Source organism: Athalia rosae, chromosome 4 (assembly GCF_917208135.1).
Source record: "Athalia rosae chromosome 4, iyAthRosa1.1, whole genome shotgun sequence".
In the NCBI taxonomy this organism is placed as follows: domain Eukaryota; kingdom Metazoa; phylum Arthropoda; class Insecta; order Hymenoptera; family Athaliidae; genus Athalia; species Athalia rosae.
The window spans coordinates 16,708,645-16,729,061 of NC_064029.1; the positions used below are offsets into that span (position 1 = coordinate 16,708,645).

The 20,417-nt window shown below is 35.3% G+C and overlaps 3 protein-coding genes across 19 annotated transcripts in view; 2 read left to right on the top strand and 1 right to left on the bottom strand.

The window, feature by feature from the left end:
- The first annotated feature begins 6 nt into the window (after nucleotides 1–6).
- On the top strand, nucleotides 7–1,170 carry LOC105693782 (transmembrane protein 222). The gene is made up of 4 exons (XM_012413926.3): nucleotides 7–282; nucleotides 483–693; nucleotides 771–901; nucleotides 1,046–1,170. The coding sequence occupies exons 1-4, from the start codon at nucleotides 158–160 to the stop codon at nucleotides 1,122–1,124; spliced, it is 546 nt and encodes a 181-aa protein (XP_012269349.2). The 5' UTR covers nucleotides 7–157; the 3' UTR covers nucleotides 1,125–1,170.
- LOC105693783 lies at nucleotides 1,164–4,316 on the bottom strand. 6 transcript variants are annotated; one of them, XM_012413932.3, is made up of 2 exons: nucleotides 4,161–4,316; nucleotides 1,164–2,125 (listed from the first exon to the last, which is right to left on the bottom strand). In XM_012413932.3, the coding sequence occupies exon 2, from the start codon at nucleotides 2,120–2,122 to the stop codon at nucleotides 1,676–1,678; it is 447 nt and encodes a 148-aa protein (XP_012269355.1). In that variant the 5' UTR covers nucleotides 2,123–2,125; nucleotides 4,161–4,316; the 3' UTR covers nucleotides 1,164–1,675. The 6 variants fall into 6 exon arrangements, with proteins under 6 accessions (XP_012269355.1, XP_048510500.1, XP_048510499.1 ...); XM_048654543.1 differs by having other exon boundaries at nucleotides 4,185–4,203; XM_048654542.1 differs by lacking the exon at nucleotides 4,161–4,316 and adding an exon at nucleotides 2,817–2,955.
- Nucleotides 3,469–20,417, top strand: part of LOC105693777 (histone deacetylase 4) — a 63,077-nt gene continuing 46,128 nt past the window's right edge. For 3 of the 12 annotated variants that reach the window (XM_012413910.3, XM_020856824.3, XM_020856822.3), the window contains exons 1-2: nucleotides 3,479–3,788; nucleotides 6,066–6,233. In XM_012413910.3, coding sequence (XP_012269333.2) covers nucleotides 6,158–6,233 — 76 coding nt within the window. In that variant the 5' untranslated portion in view covers nucleotides 3,479–3,788; nucleotides 6,066–6,157. Of the gene's footprint in view, nucleotides 3,789–6,065; nucleotides 6,234–19,005; nucleotides 19,114–20,417 lie in introns of all 12 variants that reach the window. The other 9 variants (XM_012413914.3, XM_020856828.3, XR_007278174.1 and 6 more) reach the window with 6 other exon arrangements.

A 20,417-nucleotide genomic window follows, 5' to 3' on the forward strand; every position in this document is an offset into this window, starting at 1 on the left:
TGATCAGTGATGCAGCCCCGTAGTCCAGAATTGACCAATACGCGATTGACATTTGAGATAATCGTGACAACCTGATGTCTGACGTGCTGTGTTGTGGAACGTAAATCAAGTTGGATCAGTGAAAAAAACGTTCAAATTAACTGTGGAGATCGTAATTATGAAAGATTCATTGAATCAGTCATTGCCAGCGTCCAATGATTCTTCAACAATGGATCTGATCGTCGATCCTCCCAGGAGAAGATTTCCATGTTGCATCGTTTGGACGCCAATACCCCTTTTGACGTGAGTTTATATGATTAATAACACGAGGACAAATGAAGATTCCTTGCAAGATACGGTAATAAAGAATCTTGAAGTTCAACCCCTTGGTTCAACCGAGTAAATATGTAGTCATTTTCAAACAGTTTTGATCACACCAGTGAATGATGTCTTCTCTGCAAGGTTTTGCTTATGTCTAGTCTTTTCATCTTTGTGTGTTCCAGATATTTTTTTCCATTTATTGGGCACATGGGAATCGCAACATCGACAGGAGTTATAAGAGATTTTGCCGGGCCATACTATGTGTCAGAGGATAATATGGCATTTGGAAAACCAACAAAGTATTGGCAGTTACACTACAATAAGGCAAAAGGTGGTGCGCAAGGATGGGATTCTGCTGTAGGCGAAGCAAGTGATATATACAAAACACGAATGGTGAATAGATAATAGAGATATCTCACCTTGGAGAAACAAATTGTGAACAATAGTAACAGGTATAAATCAATTTCCAGCACAATTTATGCTGCGACAATTGTCACTCTCATGTTGCAACTGCGTTGAACTTGATGTCGTACGACAATTCGAGACAATGGAATATGGTTAAACTTGCCGCATTGATGCTTGTTCATGGAAAATATGTTAGGTAAGATCAAATTTTTAACCATCTGCTTGAAAGAAATAGAGTATAAAATACTGCTATTTTATATTTGCTATGGTTTTGATAGCACAAAAAAATAATAGCTTGAATCTCTTCAGAGGATTCCTAAAAGATAATTGAATCTTACAGTTTTTGTGCTGTTCTGAAGACTTGGCTGCCGTTCATCATTATTGTCAGCATATTTATCTGTCTTTATGTATTTATTTGATTAGGTGAAGGTGGGTATCTTTGAATTAATACAGACTGATTGTATAGATCGTGGAATTTTTATTTCACACTTATTTACATACATGACCAGTATTTTCTGTACATAGCGTTGCTTTGATTTGTAAACACAAAATCACTACAAAACCTAAAATAATTATTAAAAAGTAATAAGTGTAACTAATATATGTTAGTACTCATTGAAGGTTTATTCCTAATAGTAACATGATGAGAGGACGTGAGAGTTTGATTGCATTATTTTTCTAAAGCATAGCATCGCTATTATGGATTATTACTAGGTTTGCAGCAAGTCTTGGCTAAATTACAATTGTGCTAGGTTGCCAGAACTTTCAATAGCATAGTCCTCACGGCAGCAAATATGGTATAATTTATGCAGAGGTAATGTTTTTTCAGTTTAGAAGTATTAAAAGTCCATCAATATTTAATGCTCGCCAAATGTTGCTCATGAATAATTTTTGATCCAAGTACAACAGCTTTCTATCAATTATTGATAACTATGTATTCAACAACCAACAATTTGATGAAAATAATTCTTCACATCCCGGTTCTAGAACTGTCCATCTCACTAATAACGCTATTTTCAACGGCAAAATCATATGTGACATTTTCGTTCTCTAATCTTAATATCCATGACAAAATTTCGTCAACATGGTTCATATCTACTTCGATATCATCACTTACGTTGTGCTCTAATTGTTTACACAGTTTAAAAGGTAAATCATTGAGCATATTTTGAATTGGATCTATGTTCTGTTTTGGCAAACTAGTATTTTGAGGGGGTGGATATTGGGGGATGTTGTTAATACTAGGGTAAAGATTTCCAGGGGGAGGATCCCATCCTTCATTGGTAGCAGGACCCTGAGGCTGATTTGATCGTCGTTCTACGAATATAAATCCATCTCCATTGCCTGCAGGTGGATCTTCTTCTTCAGGCGAACTCGGAGGTGAATCCCGTTTTTTCTTACCAAAGAACCAAGACATTTTCTATAACAATTCATGGAGAAAAGATTCATGTTTGTATCCAAATGACAGGATCAGTTAGTATTCGGTGATGATGATAGTGACGTTGATGTTGACAGTGAGTCATCGGGGAACTTTTCACAAAGTTTATATCTTATCTAGATAGACAAAAAATGCATCCGAAAATAGAAGAATCATTCCACACCCTGAGAGATGTATATGAATTATATTAATTCTAGCATCAACAAAATCTGATGAGAAAACTTATGCGATATAGTTATTGGTTCGGGGTTCATGCTTGCTATTATAGTAAAAAGATTGATATAAATTACTTTTACAGTCAAACTTGAAAAAACTTTGCATGAGGTTTGATTAGGGATGAAAAAAATATTTCTGGAGACGGTGTATTGTCCAGGGCAAGATATTTGTGAACATGACTAACAAAGAGATAAAATTATCCAACGTAGTATGAGAAGTGACATATATCAATGAGAAAACACAAACTGTCAATCGCTATACTCACGTGCAAGATTTAAAGATATCTAAACAAACGAACTACCGTGCGTTTTAGCGATGACAAAAACTGACCATACTGTACTCTGCTGAAACTGATCGCGTCTTTTTATTTCGCGATAACCTACAGCCCCTATTATGCCTGGTCGCGTCTATAAGCAAAAAAAGCGAATCAATTGAGTCAATTACAAAATGTCAGTACATCACAAACTTCCCCCCTGTACCGCTAGTAGCGCTGGAGTAGAGCAGGCACCGCCATCTTGGGCGCCATGTTTCTCCGTCTCCGCCATCGCGTGATCAGTCGACTAGTGCGCGCGCTGCAAGAAACTGCTCGAATCAAGGCAGCAACTGTGATTTGTAGGTTAGAAAATGGAGTGAACTGCAACTTACAAACTAGCGAGTGATAAGGTGATTACTAACGAAAGTGAGGCTGGATCAGGGAGGCGTTTATCAGCCGTAAATTAAGAGTTACAAATTTAACGTCAAACAGTTTTCCGATAAGACGCATGCGTGAAAGACTATGGCGCTACCCCTCGTAATTCCAATTCTTCCCATCTGCTATACCGTCATCAATAGAGCGGTGCTTGCCGCAGTTCAAGTTTAGAGCAAAGTCCGTTTCGATCGTTTTAACATCTAGACCAAATCAGAACGACATAATACTCGTAAAAACCCACGATCAGGATAAATAAATTTATCTACTACCCCTAGTGGTGCATGCGTACTCGCCGATGATGATTTGTGTATGCAAATGGAGAACTGCGTAGTTGAGAAAATCGCAGCGAGGTAGCATACTCGTCGCATTGTTTTTGTCACTGTGTATTCTAGTAAAACACACGGTGGTAAATGCCTACGTAAGATTTTCACTTGTATCCGGATGATGATGATTCGGTATCGTCTTTGGTAGCTGCCACCTTCAACGTTCTATGTATTGTTTGTGTCACAGGTGTGTTGAGTTCGGGTTCTATTTACCATTTATCTTAATGAAGAAAAATTTAACCCATAGTAATTTTCTTACTTTGCCTACAAAATCTGTGTGTTTGTTCAAGATTGTGACAGTGTTAAAACTACGATTAAAGGCAGTTAGTAGATTTAGTGTGATGTGAGGTAGGTCGAAAACTTGAAAAATCAAAAAAGAAAAATGACAAGCTCAATACAACCGAGGAAATATATCAACGTACGTATTTACACGTGGAATAATAATCGTTAATTTTCTACTCAGAAATGTTTTATCCATCCAAAAGCATAAAATCATCCTAATTTCCATTACACGTATATTTCTCCTTCTCCATTTTACTTATCAACTCGCTCCTCTCATCGCCATAATAATTTCATATACGTACATATATATCTATATTCGGCGTCGTCAGCCCCTCGTTATCAAACATAAATATATGCATACATGTATTCGTGATACATGCTACGTATCTACCCTCCTACAATTTTACATGAAGAATCGAAAAAAAGGAGAAAAAAAAAAATAGGCAACAGATATCCACGGCACTATTTCATCTCTATGTTACGTTATTCATTCTTCGAATATTCGTACCTGAAATTTTCATTATTTTCTTACTGTTTTGATTCTAACTCATCACACTGGCCAGTGGCTATTAAAGAGTAACTGGTGGTAGCTGGTGGCTAGCGTTCCCCAACACTTGTTAGCCACTGTTTTTAGTATCCCACCGATGCACAAGCACAAATCCCACGTTCTTCTCTTTGTAGCTCTTATAGTTAACCGAGTAGGCTCTCCCCCTTTCAGGAATGTGCACCAGTCAACGGAATGCAGACGGTGGTTACCAGCCAATCAGAATGCTCCCAATTCTAGCATATCTTCAGACATTTTTCAAAAATAAAATAAGAAATATCTAATTTTCATTCATTCGTATGTTATTTATTTATGTTTTTTTCAAATTTTCGCTCTCGGATATCATTTTGACAATTATTTTAACAACCTCATCGTTATGGCTATCATTTTTGATATCCAACATCACTCCTGTGCGATAAAGTCTTGAGGAATTCCCCTACTAGGGTAACTTGTTTGTTTAGCAGCGACTATTATTTATTATATACTAAACTTATATCTAGGTATAAAAACAGGAGCATTTAGACGTAAACACGATGATGATGATGATAATAACAATTGAACTCGTTATCAGTTGTGAGAAAATGTAATAGATTTTCAGAATAAGTACGTAGGCATGACAGTTTTTATTGAGAGGTATTTCAATAATTTATGCATGTGGGTTGAATATATTCTTTTCCTTTTGCTTTTACAACTAACTCGCACATATGTATATTCTTTAGGGAAAAAGCATTTCGATGTATGTGATGATTTTTTTTTTTTTTTTTCAATGGATTTCGATAATGATAAACCATAGTTTTTTTTTTCACAAGAATGTCTTAAATCTAAGACGATTTATGACAAATGTTTTTTTTTTCGTCGTCGAATCTCATGTTGCGTGAATTAAAAAAAACAAAATTTGAAAAGAAATAAAAATTGAATTATCATCGTGGGTTATTTTTCAATATTTTTTTCCAACTCGTAGAACGTAGAATTAATTTATTAATATTTATCGAATGAATCCGTTAGAATTTTGATTGACATGCCTGCGGAGAATAAGATATTATTGCTAGAAAGGGAGATGATGAGCGTATAATAGGAGAATTGAGAGAATGAAAAGAGAGAGAGAAATCTGACTGAATTACTCGGTACTTTATTCCTTATTCTCTCTCCCTCCCTCTCTCGATGGCTATTCATAGATGTTCGTACGCTTCGCAGACACGGGTGTAAATAAATTATCGACTATTAGCTAACCTCTGGCTATTTATACTTATTGTTCGTCGATAACTAATTATTTAATTATCATTTCTCGTTACCGGACTCGTCATATTATGCGTTCAAACTGCAAGTACATGTATACATAGAAATAATCACTTACGTTACATTTATTTAAATTTATTATCATACGTGGTAAGGTACGGTACATAATTTATTAAATTCACTTGAAAACTAAAGGAGAAGGAAATAATTTCCGCGAGCGTTTAATTTTTTCTGCTATTTTTCATCTCGCCAACTCTGCACTCACTCACTCGTATTCGCAATCAGTCGAATGTATTTAACCACGACGTGAAAATAGGCCAGGAAAGTCCCAACGATCATTGGAAGAACCGACGATTCCCCGCATCTATTTATGTTTTACTACATTATTTCATGCTTCAGATTCCTTTTTTCTCTCTCCTCTTTATTCTCTTCTACAATGGAATGAAATAATCAAAAAAGATTAATAACGCGGACGCTAGGGATCGTTTTATTAATCTATAAAAATGATTTGAAAAATTACCTTATCACCATATCATGATCGATATATATACGTATTTGAATTTAATTTTTTTTCCTCTCAATTGTTTATTCATGATTAATTTTTCGTTCCGTGTTCTTTCTCTTCTGTTACAGTAAAACTTTACAAAAATATATTACACGCATAACGTACATGTGACGTGCGATTGGGTGATCAACTGCTGCAGTGGACATTAGGAGTAGATTAGATGCAGTGTGAAGTGGATTTTCGAACGACCAGTATGTCGAGTGACAACCCGCCGACAACCACGGTTTCACCTAAAGGTAAATATACACGAAATTATGAACGATTAAAAATTCACGAAACACATCATCGCATATATACATTGCAAAATTCAATCACCAAATCGATCTTCCCCACGCACATACGAAGATTCAACGGACTGCAGATCCTATGTACCAATAATACACAGGAAAAAATGATGAAAAATAGATTAGACCCGAAGTACAGAGGGGACGAAAAAATTTCCTTCGTTACCTTATTTAGTTTATTAATTGATTGAGAATTCGTGCGTCGTCGTTGCGGTTATCAGGTATACGTGTAGATGCCTGTGATTTATAAGCGATCAAAAAAGCGGAATAATTTTTTCAATTATTCTTCATACTTTCAATTTTCTTCCTCCTTTATCGGTCATTCCCCGTATTCACAGACATTCTTATCGTGTGGTCTCCATAAACAATTTTTTCAATTTTTTCAATTTTTTTTTTCAATTCATTAATTTCACGTCTCAAGTGAAATATATACCCCCAAGAGCATTTACATATTTTACTGCCCACCTATTATACGCGTCTCTGCGTTCATATGCATATTTCTATGAGCTTTGAGACGTTTAAGTAATTCTACGCAGACAACGTGGCGATTATATTCGAGTTCGAATGCGTCGACTGCACATCTATTTTTAGTTACAACACTGCCATGTGTGTCTATTACGTGTTTTGTAACCACGTTATATTCTGCCGCTACTGCAGCAGTGGCAGATACGACTGTAGGTACCGCATCGCACGCGATGATTTTTTTGATAATTTTTATCCATCAGTTGATTTATTTATTTATTCATTTCTTCCAATTGTTTATTCGTCTCGCTCTATGATCGGTCGACATGTACATGTACGGTAGTTTTATTACATAATATGAGTACCCTGCAGTTTGAAAGAGAATTTGAAAAATATCACCTCGTAAAACATCGTGGTTGCAGCTACCGAATAATACGTATCATATTTATTCTATTTTTATAAAGTGTTGATTTTTTAGATTTTTCCTATTTTCATCACACCGTATACCCACCTATCGCATGTATATAGTCCTTGGCGAGGTAATTAGCGGCTGTCAATTATAGCTGGCAAAATATCCGTACGTAGCGAGGAGCTGAGAGAATTGTATAGCAAAAGTATCTACCGAAATAACACACACGCCGTTCTGATCTCGCGGTCGCGTTACGAGTAACGTTAATAATCATAATAATTAGTGAAAATAATGATAATTCAACGATACAAATGTACGAGTATGAATGAAATAGTGCGACGTGGTAGAAAATTTTTATAGTTAACGATGCGACAGATTTCTCCTGTTCGTAACGGGGGTGTGTCCGTGGGGTGGTCCAAGCGAATTAAAATAAACGTCGGTTGATAAACTTTGAAAATAATCTTAGATTTGAATAAAAAAACATAAAAATAATTTACACCCAGCGTAGGTATATACGCAGTATCGAGCGATGGTCCATTCGGGATATGATATAATATTGTAAAGCGTATTTAGAGAGCTGAATCTTTGGCGGTTTTCCATTAAATGAATGAATACTGAAGAATTTATTTTGAGTGAGCGTCTCGTCGGGTTCATCATATGTACGCATATTCTGTATATACATACGTATGCGAACGTATGTGAATAATGTAATTTTTATTTAGTGTATTTTTGTTTCTTGTTTTTCAAATGATATTTATTTATTTATTTTTTTTTATTTCATTTTATTTTATTTTATTTTATTTTATTCAATAAATTATTTTTCCTTGGGAATTTTGCTCGCGTGTCATCGATAATTGAGTCGTGTATCAATGAACATGTATTCGTATGTATAAATAGACCGCCTGAAAATATATTTTATATAACGCGAGACTTTATATATTCATATGTAACGTAGGGAGGTATATATGTGTATTTTTTTTCTCTGGTAATGGTTTTATTTATTTCAAATACATTGTACATATGTATATAATATCGATACGTATATAGCCGGAGACAGTTCGTTATTCTATTTGTGTTATTATTAAACCGGAAATAGTTTGCCAAGTTTTTTTATTTTATTTTATTTTATTTCCAAATTTTTTAAATGAGTCTATTTCTTCACGTATATGCGTTTAAATGCGAAGACTATGTATAGCTCGGTATTGACATGTGTGTGTAAAAATTATACAGCTACACATGTATGCATTGAAATTTAATATGTGAGAAGATGCAATCCCAACGAGTTATTTTAATTAGTTATCGCCTCGCATACGTATATAGTTATTATCTGCAAGATAATGCATATTGAATGTACTTACACATGTGCTGTTAGTATATACGTCATTCTAAATTTATAAATTCTCAACGTCGCAAATTGCAAGTTTAATCAATCTTTATCTATTTCTTTAAATTTTTATTTTCTCTATTAATTGTTTTATTACGGGTCTATACGTGATATTTAAAAAAGACGTCTTCGGGTTTGAAGAAAAAATTCGCGTTTTCGTAGGTGGTTTTTTCCTATGTGTATACGTATATATTTTATTTTTCTCTCTTCTACTTGCGTGAGAATCTAAAATAATATATATATATATATATATATATATATATATACATACGCCTATGTAACATTTCTTGGACGCGGATAATTTAGTTAACTTATTTTGCGTGGGATTCATTCAAGAAGTTGAAAATATCTGCAGTTGTGAGATGATGATAAACAAACGAAGAGAGAAAATTCATCAGTATACATAATAATATATTTATACACATATGTACACGTATATACACGTACGTATATATAAGGTGGTTGAACAACGACCGAAGTAAAGAAGACGATGATTTGCATCCGCTCGTCAAAGAACAAAAGTCTCTTTCAACGAATCTTGAAAGAGCAGGTAGTTATCTAGCGTAATGTACAGATCGTTTATACTGCAGTACATACGGTATATAATCATGTGTGCGTACTTATACGTATACGCACGTATACATATGTAACGCACCGTAAATAGATACCTACGAGAATAGATTAATCGTTGGTCCCACATCCCTGCAGAAAGGATTAATGGGTGGTAATAAAATTCATCGTATAACATATGTTGACGTCTATAGATATTTTTAGGTGATCACCGAAATAGCTACAAGGACGGAAAAAAAATTTTTTTTTTTTTTTTTTCCAAAGTTAACAAATTTTTCTTTTCTCTCCTACCCCGACTCCGCTATTTTTTTTTTTTTTTTTTTTTTTATCTCGGTTCGTTCTACGCTTACATTCTTTCGCATTTTTTCGAGCCACGAAATTTGACATTTCTCTCTTTCTTTCGAGTCTCTTTGAATTCCAAAGCATCGAAAATTCGTTGTAGTAATAATCGAAAAAAATTATCGCAGCCGATTCGCGACGACAGACGCTTTTATTATATCATGTATCATGGGTCGTATCTTTCGGTACGTTTCGGTACACACCGGTTTATCGTTATTGCGTTATATTATTACGTGTGGTTTCCAGTTTTCTATAGCGATTATTTTGTTGTTAACTGTATACATACATAATATACGTATTATATATTTTATTATATCATCTATTGTTATACACTTCTTGAATGATATACCTTAATTATACCACAATTATGGCATAAATTTTATCATGTAATATAATATAAGTATAACACTTTGCCGTATAACCAAATCAACGATTATTATTAGTTCTATTATCACCACGTACGTGTATAATTTATTCCTTTTTTTCACGGATATTAGCGATGGATGAGAATTTTTTCATACTTTTCCAAAATTCTATAATTTTAATTCAATATTTATTTACAGCAATTATTCGATCACCATTGCTGTTTTCTTTCTTTCCTTCTTTTTTATTTTATTTTACATTAATTAAATTTTGATATTCCTTCGCTAATTACTACCATATATGTATCTAGGTATAATTTGACCACAACGGAGTATCTAAATATAGTCGAATATGTATAAATATATGTACATATTTATGTATAAAACATACAAGTGTACGGTAACGTTGTATTGAAACGTCATAAATGTGGTGGCAAAACGAGTTCTTATCGGCTGGGTAGTCTATGATATGTAATTCTATTTATAGATATTTACGAGCGTTTCAACCTGAAAAAAAGATGGAAATGAAAAAAAAAAAAAAAAAAGAAATAATGAAATCGTACGTATAAAGATTAAATTGTACGTGAGCTTTGTTGTCGGCTGGATATAACGTACATGGAACGGGAGGGTATAAGGAAAATTATGTGCGTACAGTTTTTATTCCCGTATAGACGATAAGAGAAGAAAATGAGGGGAAATTTTTTTTTCGCCTTTTGAAAGAAATTAAATGATAATAACAACGTTGAAAAAACTTATAATCGTACCGCACATCGTATTATATATCGACGATTCAATGAATGGTAGATAATGAGAATGATAAAATAATTTCTGTCAATACAACGTACGAATCTCTGGACATATTTTCTTTTCTCTTTGCATTTCTCTCTTTTTCGCCCTAATTATCGGGACGTCTTGATTTTTTTTTTTTTTCCTCTCGATTTTCGAACCGAACTAAACCGTCTGAAATCGTTGGGGGGCGCTATACGATGTGGTTTAATTTTATTGTTAATGACGTAATTTTCTATATATAAAATGACACAACATAAACGACGTATACATTCGCAATGAAAATAGATAAATCATATCGTGATTATAATCGCGCCGTGTATAACCGTATATTCTTAATCGTTGTGTAATCTTGAGAAGAAGAAAAAAACAAACAAACTGCAAAACGAAACGAATCAAACCCGGGGTTCCCGTCTCGAAATAAATAAACAAATAATCAAAAAAATTAGGGACAGTTTCCGCTCTGAGGAGGCAAAAAGGTGGGAGGGTGAAAAAATACGGATGGGCCGGGGGTCCGGAGGGTTTACAAAGTTCTCGCTTCTCTTAGGGGTGGGTATATGTAACTACGTAAGGTATATGTAATACGCGGAGCGCCTGCAGGGGTGGGGGAGAAACTCGATCAATAGGTACGGCCTTGAACACGGCCTTGTCGACCAGCACGTGGACGCTTGAGACAACCCCCAACCCCTCAAGACGCCGATCCTCCATACCCCATATTTTGTACGGCAGCTATTCCGAAATCACTCACGAGGCGTATTAGGCGTTACGGCGGAAGGGGGATGGAAATTATGAGGGAAAAGACGAGGCGGATCGTATCGGAGGTTGAGGAAAAAATATATCAATAATTTCGAACAACGTTTCCCTAGCGTGTAAGGGATGGGGGAAAAATCGGTAACTCATCGCTAATATCATCGCAACAGTTGATCTGAATTTGGAAAAACAAAATTTCACAATCGGTTTCCCGTTCAGGTCGATCGGTGAACGAATGTTGTCGATCGTGTTTATAGTTTTTCATATTTCTTCTGCCCGATACTCTACACACAGGGTTTGTAATCGATCGATCGATCGATGGATTCGTTAATTGAGTTAACGATAATTCTTCGCCACCGATTATCTTTCGCTCTAAAATCGGCGGGTGAAATATTTCTGAACTCCCTCTTCGCCCCTCTTTTTACCGGCTGCACCCCTCGCCCCGCGTCATATGTTCCCATAGCAGCATTGACCGCTTCTATTTATATAACACCCTCTCCCTCTCTTTATTTCGCCCTCTTTCTCTCTCTCTCTCTCTCGTTTGTAATACTCGAAGATGTATAGCGTTCATGGTATTGTATGTATATTTGATATTATTGTATATATGTACGCAATAATTCCATGCATTCGTTCCTCATCCCTCAATTTCACTCTCAAGTTGTGTAGTGATGATATTGTACATATTATATATATACATAAACGTGCGTATTGTGTGGCTTTCTACGTATACGAGAGGTTTCATTTATGTAATAACTTTATATACCGATGGGTATAATTTCAATGTGATGTATACTATCGGAATTATATCGTGTATCTCATTTTAGAAACACCGTTAAAAAAACACATCATATATAATTGAAATAATTATCACGATTACATGGACGTTGAATTATATATTTTATATATTGTATATATGTTTTACTTGAATGTACGTCTGGGCGAATTTCCATCCATTCATTTCTCGAACAATTCCGATATCGATAGCCAATGAAAAATTTGATGAAAAAAGAAGAGAAGTATCTAATCAAACTTGCTCATGATTCAGATTTGACTGTTCTTAGTCATTTCGATTTTTTCTCTGCGTACGACGTCTACGTATCGAAAAAAAACAACATTATCAGCGATCAATAACGTGCGATGATAACTATTGGTTAATTATTTTTTCTTTCATCGCTTCCGATTCATCCGCTGTATACCGGAATAAAGGCACATTGGTTCAGATCGCGCGTATCACGCAAGAAATTTTCAAGTACATTATATTTACAACGTTTGCATATTGCAATCGTGTATATATAACGTGCAACACACTTGTGTAAATTTCTTTTCTTTTTTTTCAATATTTTATTTTTTGGTAAAAACAAGTGGATTGTTTTTTACTTAATACACGATCACGTTACGTGCACTGTATATGATGTTATGTATTACTCGCGTACTGTCGGTACATACACAAGTATGTACATATATTTACTTTTGTATTTTTATATCGACTAATTGATAGGTAATGTTTTACATATATTACATATGTGTACACCGAACACGTTATTTTTATAAATTTATTTATACAAGTGTAACGTACCCATACATGTTCTGCATACGTTCGGTAATTTATGATAAGAATCGGCTATGCGGAAGTTTGCAACTTTTGCGAAATCGATATCATCATCATTTCAATCGTTGAGAACAGAAATTGTTGTTGAAAAATTTTCAAAATGGCACGTACGTCGAATAGTATTTTTTAAATAACAAAAATATCAATGAGAAGCAGCTCTTTGCATGTAGATCCATTTTTTTTTTAATCAAACTTCTCGAATCGCCCTCCTAATTCTATTAGAATCAAAAAAAAAAAAAAAAATATGACGGTGGGTAACGTTGAGAATGGATCGTCTTAATTATTTCTATCTAATTTGAATTGTTTTATCGCAGATTTTATGCAGGGCGGGCATCGAATCTTTCGCATTCCTCAGATGCTGTAGTGGGTGGGGAAAATGCGAATATTTGCAAAAGGCACGGTTTTTTCTATTTTTACACATATTTTTTCATCTCGTCTGTTTTGATCAGTCCGCATCGCAATTTTGCGAAAATATATATTATATATATGTAGACGTGCGTACATATACACCTACGTTATTACCAGCAGTCTCCTCAGTTATTTTTGGAGGCTTGGTTTATTTTTGATTCAACTAGCTGTTTCCTCAAGATTTTCAAACCATATAATACGCGCACACGTATAATAATACATTGATCGTTTTGTGATTTTTTTCTTCTCTCCTCGACACGAATTTTATCCTGCGAAATTGCAAGTTCGTCCTTTTCACATACTGCAGACGCGCGGTGAAGAATTTTTGATTAAATGCAGCGAAGAAAATTGAAAGATGAAAAAATGATAACCGGTCCGTCCGATTGATCGCAACGATGCAGCGTGTAATCGTCTTGCGACATACACGTCTACCGGAAGTCGGTTTTTTAAAAATAAAATTCTCGTCACTGCTAGACGACGTATACGAGATGCATATAAAGCACATTACATATGTGCGTAGATAGTTATGATATGTGCACATATATCTCCTATTGTTAAAAATAGGGTTCTCAATACCGCGAATGACTCTCTACCGTATCTGACAACTCGGTAAAATCGCCAGCTCTGTCTCCCGCGTCTTTCTAGCTGTACATATTTATATTTATATTTACATTCGTATGTACACATGTGTGCGCACACGTGCATATAAGTTGGCATGTATATATGAGAATTGTACGTAACAAAATTAGCGCACACAATACGAACGCCTTCGCCCGATAGAATAGAATTGGCAGGGGACCAGCGCCAGGACTTTAATAGAATTGAGCTATATGGATCTTTTCTCTTACCACCCTCTCCCCCCTCATCTTCCTCCCGCTGTGTACCGTTCCCCTATTTTTTTCTTTAACCATCGTTCGGAAAAATAATTCTCTTCAAAATTGAAGAACATAAATTGGAAATATGTGAATTAAATTACATTGGGAAAGGACGAGATCAAAAAATTGGAGAAATCATATAGTATCACGGTTCGTAGGATCGAAAAAATTTGTAGTAATCTCGAGACGCGAATTTTGATGATCAGAAAATTAGTTCGATAACGTGTAAAATGTACACAGGTATGTGCATACGTATACAGCGAGGTAAACGAATGTTAGCGACATATATAATAGGTGTATTATTATCGCGAGCATGCGATCGAGTTTAAGAACGTTAAGTTAAACATACGAATACAAGATAAACAACATAAGGAAAATGTAAACTAATGATTTTTGGCACTTGGAACGGAATTGCAGGATGAACTATAGGAAAACGTTTCGAATTTTCCGCGGAACGGTAGCGGGCGCGAATAAACCGCGTCGCGAAACTCACCATCAGGTATATATACCTATACGCAAATACATGAGCATACATACATACATATCACATGAAGAAACTAGTTATATCTAGCTGAATACCACCTGCGAATACGCTTCGAGAATCATGCCAATATAATTATTACACATCTACTCGGCGAATTTCATTTTTTAGTCAATTTTACGTAAATTTTTTTTTTCTTTTTTTTTTATTTACTCTTCTCTTTCCTCGAGTCATCGTTTGTTCGCTAGGACAAATATCTTATCTAATTATCCGCGTGATTATTATCAGCTGACACATTTACTCTGCCATCCGAACTAGATTACATAAAAAACACTTTCTTTTTGGTATTTTTTTTTTTTCTTCTCCCCCTCCCCCTGAATAAAATTAACGCTACAGTAAAGGAAAAATGAAAAAAATTCGAACAAACGTAGGTATATCGGTTAAAAGTAGATCCGTAGCTTGACTCGTCGGAAGTAGATGATAACAAAGCAGGTACAACAGGCATGTTTCGAAGACGCATTTCGTACGGGGGAGCCCGAGTAACTGTTGTGGGCGAAAGGGCGAAGGGTCAGGCGGTATGAACTATTTGAAAAATAGTAAACATAACCCAGTTTCGATGCGCGCGGGGGCGCCTCATAGTAGAACGGGGCGCGAAACCTCGCGCACCAATAACCTAGCCTAAACGCGGACGCGCGCGATCCGGTCCCACGCAAAGGTCACCCTAGAGAGCCAGCGGCAGCGGGTTTATTTATAGCCTATATTCCCCTCCCCCCCCCTCTTCTATTTCTTCCCCCTCGCCATCGCCGACACTATTTTTCCCCTTCCTGTCTTCGCTTTTCTTTTCCCTTTACTCTCTACACGTTTCAATACCTCCGTCCTCATCTTCTCCCACTCGCTGTACCGGGGCGCCAGTAAAACCTGAGGAATATAAATAGACGTCTTTTTCTACGCCCTCCCCCCCTTCCTCCTTCCCTCCCTCCCTCCCTCCCTCGCCCCCCATTCCGCGACTATCACCACCTTACTTTATACGTGTGGTTTTTTTTTTACTTTGCTTTTACTTCTCGAATTATATGTATACGTACGCCCGTATGTATACGGAGGAGGACGGTGCATGGGGACGATTATAATTTTGAGTTTCGTGGTATAATTTTGGGGTGGATATAGATACATCTTGGGAAAAGGGAAATTTTATTCGCAGAAACTTATGATTTGAATTTCGCTTTTTTTTTTTTTTTTTTCTTTTTTAAAAAAAAACTACACGCACACGACGTATGCACGCAATGAATTGAGAATACTGTACGGATTGTAAGTCCCTATTTTTTTACCCTATCTTAACGTAAAAAGCAGACGACATCGGTTTCAATCTCGTATAAAGAGAAGAGGAGGCATTGATCCGTTTCGTAAGGGGAATTTCCAACACGTGGCTTTTTGTGACCACTTAATGACGTCACGAACTCACGATTAGTACATATGTATTGTAATACAGTGTACCTATATGGTATACGCATAAGCAGATGGAAATCTCATGTGATTCTTTTCTTCCTTTTCAAAAAAAAAAAAAAACAAATAAATAAAGAAGAGAAAGAGAAAATAACGAGAATTATCGCAATCTCAATGATTTTGGATTCGTGTACGTTATACTGTAATCGTGTGGTTGATTGTTCTTTGATTTTTTTTGTCAACTTCTCCTTCGATTGATTTTAATTGAATACAGGCGGGCGTGGATAATCGATGTGAGATTTTCAAACGGTGTGTTATACTTTTGAAAATTGGAAATTTTTATCGAGGGTAAAAAGTCTGATTAGTTTTTTCTCCTTCTTATTTACATCTATTCGCGTATACAATTTACTGCATTTTATAAGTCAGCGTTGCATTACGTTTGATTTGATTTAATTTTATTTATATTTTCATTTATTTCGTCCTAACGTTTGTATACAAGTGATTCATTGCGAACTGGCGCCAAACGATTATAAACGTACGTGTAATAAATTGTGCATATATCCTACGTGTATAAGCATACGTGACGTGGAAACGACATACTTTCTTTTTCTTTTATTTCTCTATGATTCAAAACTTTATTTCGCGGTATGCATGTAGTGTATTCGCGTAGGTACCTATACAAACGTTGATACGGGGGGTACGTATATTATACGTGCATGAGAAACTGGGGAAAAATTAGAGACAGTGACTAATTTACTCGGTAGACGCTGGCGCCTGCTTCATTATATTCTCATCATTTCCGCCCTGCCAACTATAGGTATATGGGTGAAATCATCGTATTCTACTTTTTTTCCCCCATTTTCTTGATGAATTTTTAGCAATTCACTTTTTTGTTGGTTAGTTCTTTTTCTTCTTTCTATTCTTCGGCCGTGTGTGCCTTCGCACAATTGATCACACGATAGAATTTTCCGATCTGCATGAATTTCGAAAGACAGATTTATTCGGTTAGATTTATTTTCTTCTTCTTTTCGTTTCTTCTCTTTTATTTTTGCTCTCCTTTCCTCTCGATCTTAAGATAAGTTTTTTTTTTTTTTTTCTTGCTCTTCAGCGATCATCACACGGATTCTAAATTTTTTCAGTAGATACATAATCTCCATTTCTAGATCGCGACGCGCCAGATCGTAAATCATTGGGATATTTTTCTCTCTCTCTCTCTCTCTCCCCTAGTTTTTCTTCACCTCATATCTTTGCTATATATGAGTGTACATATATATATCCACGAGCTCTGAAAATTGATTGGCGTAGTCCAGATTCTAGAGCGATGGAAAAAAATAAATAAATATATGAGTACATAAAAATAGCGAAAAAATTATAACTAAACTCGGCTGGTCAAATGTATTCCTATAATGCACGTGACTTTATATACGTAGTGTTATCTATGAAAAAATAATTTCACGTCTCAGTTGTTATAATTTATTAATTACCTCAGTTTCGGAATTACATCTTCGCTTTATCGATCGATTTTAATTGGCGAAAATTTGTCCGTCTGCCTGACAGGTCTGCGGGGACCTGCAGACCGTACTGTACATTATGCTTCGATTAACTTCAATTTTCGAAATGAAAATCAGTCTGACGTTAGGCTATTTGTACATCAAAAAAACTCGTATTTTTTACCCTCAAATTAATCCTGATCTGATCATTCGAAAATTCTGATGAATTAGTCGTTGGAGAAAAAATTTAAAAAAAAATTACTCACTCGGTTCCCAATTATCTTACTCTAATTTTATACCAAATTTTTGTACAATTTCTATTTTTTCTCAGTCGGTCGTTAGCACCTGCGTATTGTTTTAGCTGTAAAGTAATGTTATTTATTTCTTTCATTCATCGAAACGAAACTTGCTGCATAGGTTAATGTACATACATACCTATGTAGAATATTGTGAACCGATGTATCGAAAATTTTAGTTATAGGAACGAATATTAATTTGTGTTTTTACACGTGTGCCAGTTTATTTTTACCCGTATTTTTAGCTCCGGTATTTTAGAACGGACTGCCACTATTTTCGGTTCATCCTGTTAGCCTTCTCTTTATGCGTATACCTACATTGGTTATACTACGCATTCTGCATGTTCTCTGCACCGGCCAATCTTCTTATTATTTGTTTAATTCTATTTCTTTATCCTTTTTTCATCTTCAATTTTTTTTTACATCCCGAGCGAAACGCGAACGACGTGGGTTTTAGCGCAAGAAACCAAAAAAAAAAAATAAAAAAATCTTCACCGTATACGATGTACCGTACATAGTTATACCCCATGTTATATTTGAACGAATTCGTTTGATGTCGACGAGTATTTTTTATTTTTAAAATTGAAAAATAAACGATTAAAATACAAATTTCACGATGATATATGCCTATTTTTGTGATAACGTATTATAACACATATGTGTGTGCGCCATATACTTCTACTCGCGGCCCCCATATGTGCGGATGATCGTTGAAATAAATAAGTGAAGTTAATTAAAAATAGATGAGTTCCAGTTAAAAAGGGTGTATATTTATAATTAACGCGACCTCACGCTGAGAATCTCTTGAGGATTTATATAAAATATATGTACCATAAGTGTACGCCTCTATACGTGAAGTTCACTCAGAGTTGCAAGTTTTTTTTTCACACTTCTTCCCCCTCCCCCTTTTTTTCTATCTTATTCGCAATTTTTTTTTATTGAATTTTGCATTTTTTTTCCTTCGACGTATCGAACATCCCTCAATCTTCTACTGCGTGAATTATTTCTGATTTATTTTCGTGTGTAAAAAATCCTAACGATTTCTTTATTCCTCTGTTTTCAGGTTAGTGATCGACGATATTCACCCCGGTTTTTTTTACTCTCAACCCTCTCAACTCCCCTTTCGCGCATACGCTGCATCCTGTATTTATTTAGATGAACGGAATTAATGGTGAGTAACTATTTTTTTTCGATTTCATTTTATTCTCTTCACAATCCAAAGATTCCATTCGCCAGGTATACTACATTGAGAACAGTTTCAAAGTGTAGTTTATCCATTTTTTGTCTTCAATTTTTCGTTTTTCAATTTCGAACGATGAAAAAACTGCAATCGCGAGGACAGAAAAGATGTCGAGATTTTCAGGGTATCGCATTTCCTGGTCGCGCGTTATTCTGTATGCAAATACCTCATGTGATTGAAAAATATTGTAAATCGTGACTAGGCAATCTAGGCATGTACACGTTATCTACATAAACATATACACGACTGCAGATACCGTTACGTTATACACGTACATGATTTTGCTGCAGTACGAAAAATAGATTAATCTAATCTACGTAAAGAAATGTTTTTAATCACGCATCCGTGGCACGCCTATATATTTTCGGAAATTTTTGACAAATTCACGGAGCCGGGGTGAAATTCATTTACGCAGCATCAGCTATAACCTCGTCGATTTCCTACGCATATAATATCATAGTAATCGAAAATTCTTTGCGTTTCTCGGCGCAGAAAGACATAACGCATACATATAATATAACAAGTGTACGTACATACGTCTCTATCTATTTATACATATGTACGCGTATATGTAAAGCTTATACATATGTATATATTGGGTATGTAGGTATATAATAACATCAAGTCCGATTGGATCGATGAGACACGAGGAGGCAGTGAAGGGAACACGTGACCTTGCTAGTATTTTTAGATTTCTATGCCAACGATTGGTTGAACGAGCTTGCGGGGGCGTAGCTTCATGTATTATAATTCGTCGGGGTGGGGGATAACGAAATGAATAAAATTATTAATAAAAAAAAAAACGTACGAAATTCTTTTTCAATTATAAATAAATCCACGCCCGTTATTGCAACGGATATTAAAGATTAACATATTTTCGTACACATCACGTACGTGTATCTGATAAGAAAAAAAAAAACGCACAGTTATCGAAAATCAATTATTGTATAACGATAATGATCGTAATGACGATAAAATCGTTTGTCAACGACTCGAGCGTGTATGTACAGTAGGTATTTCAATTTTTATTCGCATTCTTTGACGTAAAATTATGATTTCTTTCTTCACTGATTTTTGTACCACCGCGGTGATTTTCTTTTTTCGTTAATTTTTACACGTTTGCAATTTTTCTGTCGTCATTTATTCGAAGTTGGGGTGGAGGTAATCACCATCGGTTTATAAATAGAACGGACGTATAGGTCGCCAGGGGTATATGACGTTCGGCAAGAGAGGCA

What these genes read in the sequence shown, in the direction of transcription:
- LOC105693782 (XM_012413926.3), top strand. Translation starts at nt 158, where the DNA reads ATGAAAGATTCATTGAATCAGTCATTGCCAGCGTCCAATGATTCTTCA. An exon ending in ACGCCAATACCCCTTTTGAC is followed by an intron (nt 283 to 482) that starts GTGAGTTTATAT and finishes TGTGTGTTCCAG; the next exon opens with ATATTTTTTTCCATTTATTG. An exon ending in GTTCATGGAAAATATGTTAG is followed by an intron (nt 902 to 1,045) that starts GTAAGATCAAAT and finishes TGAATCTTACAG; the next exon opens with TTTTTGTGCTGTTCTGAAGA.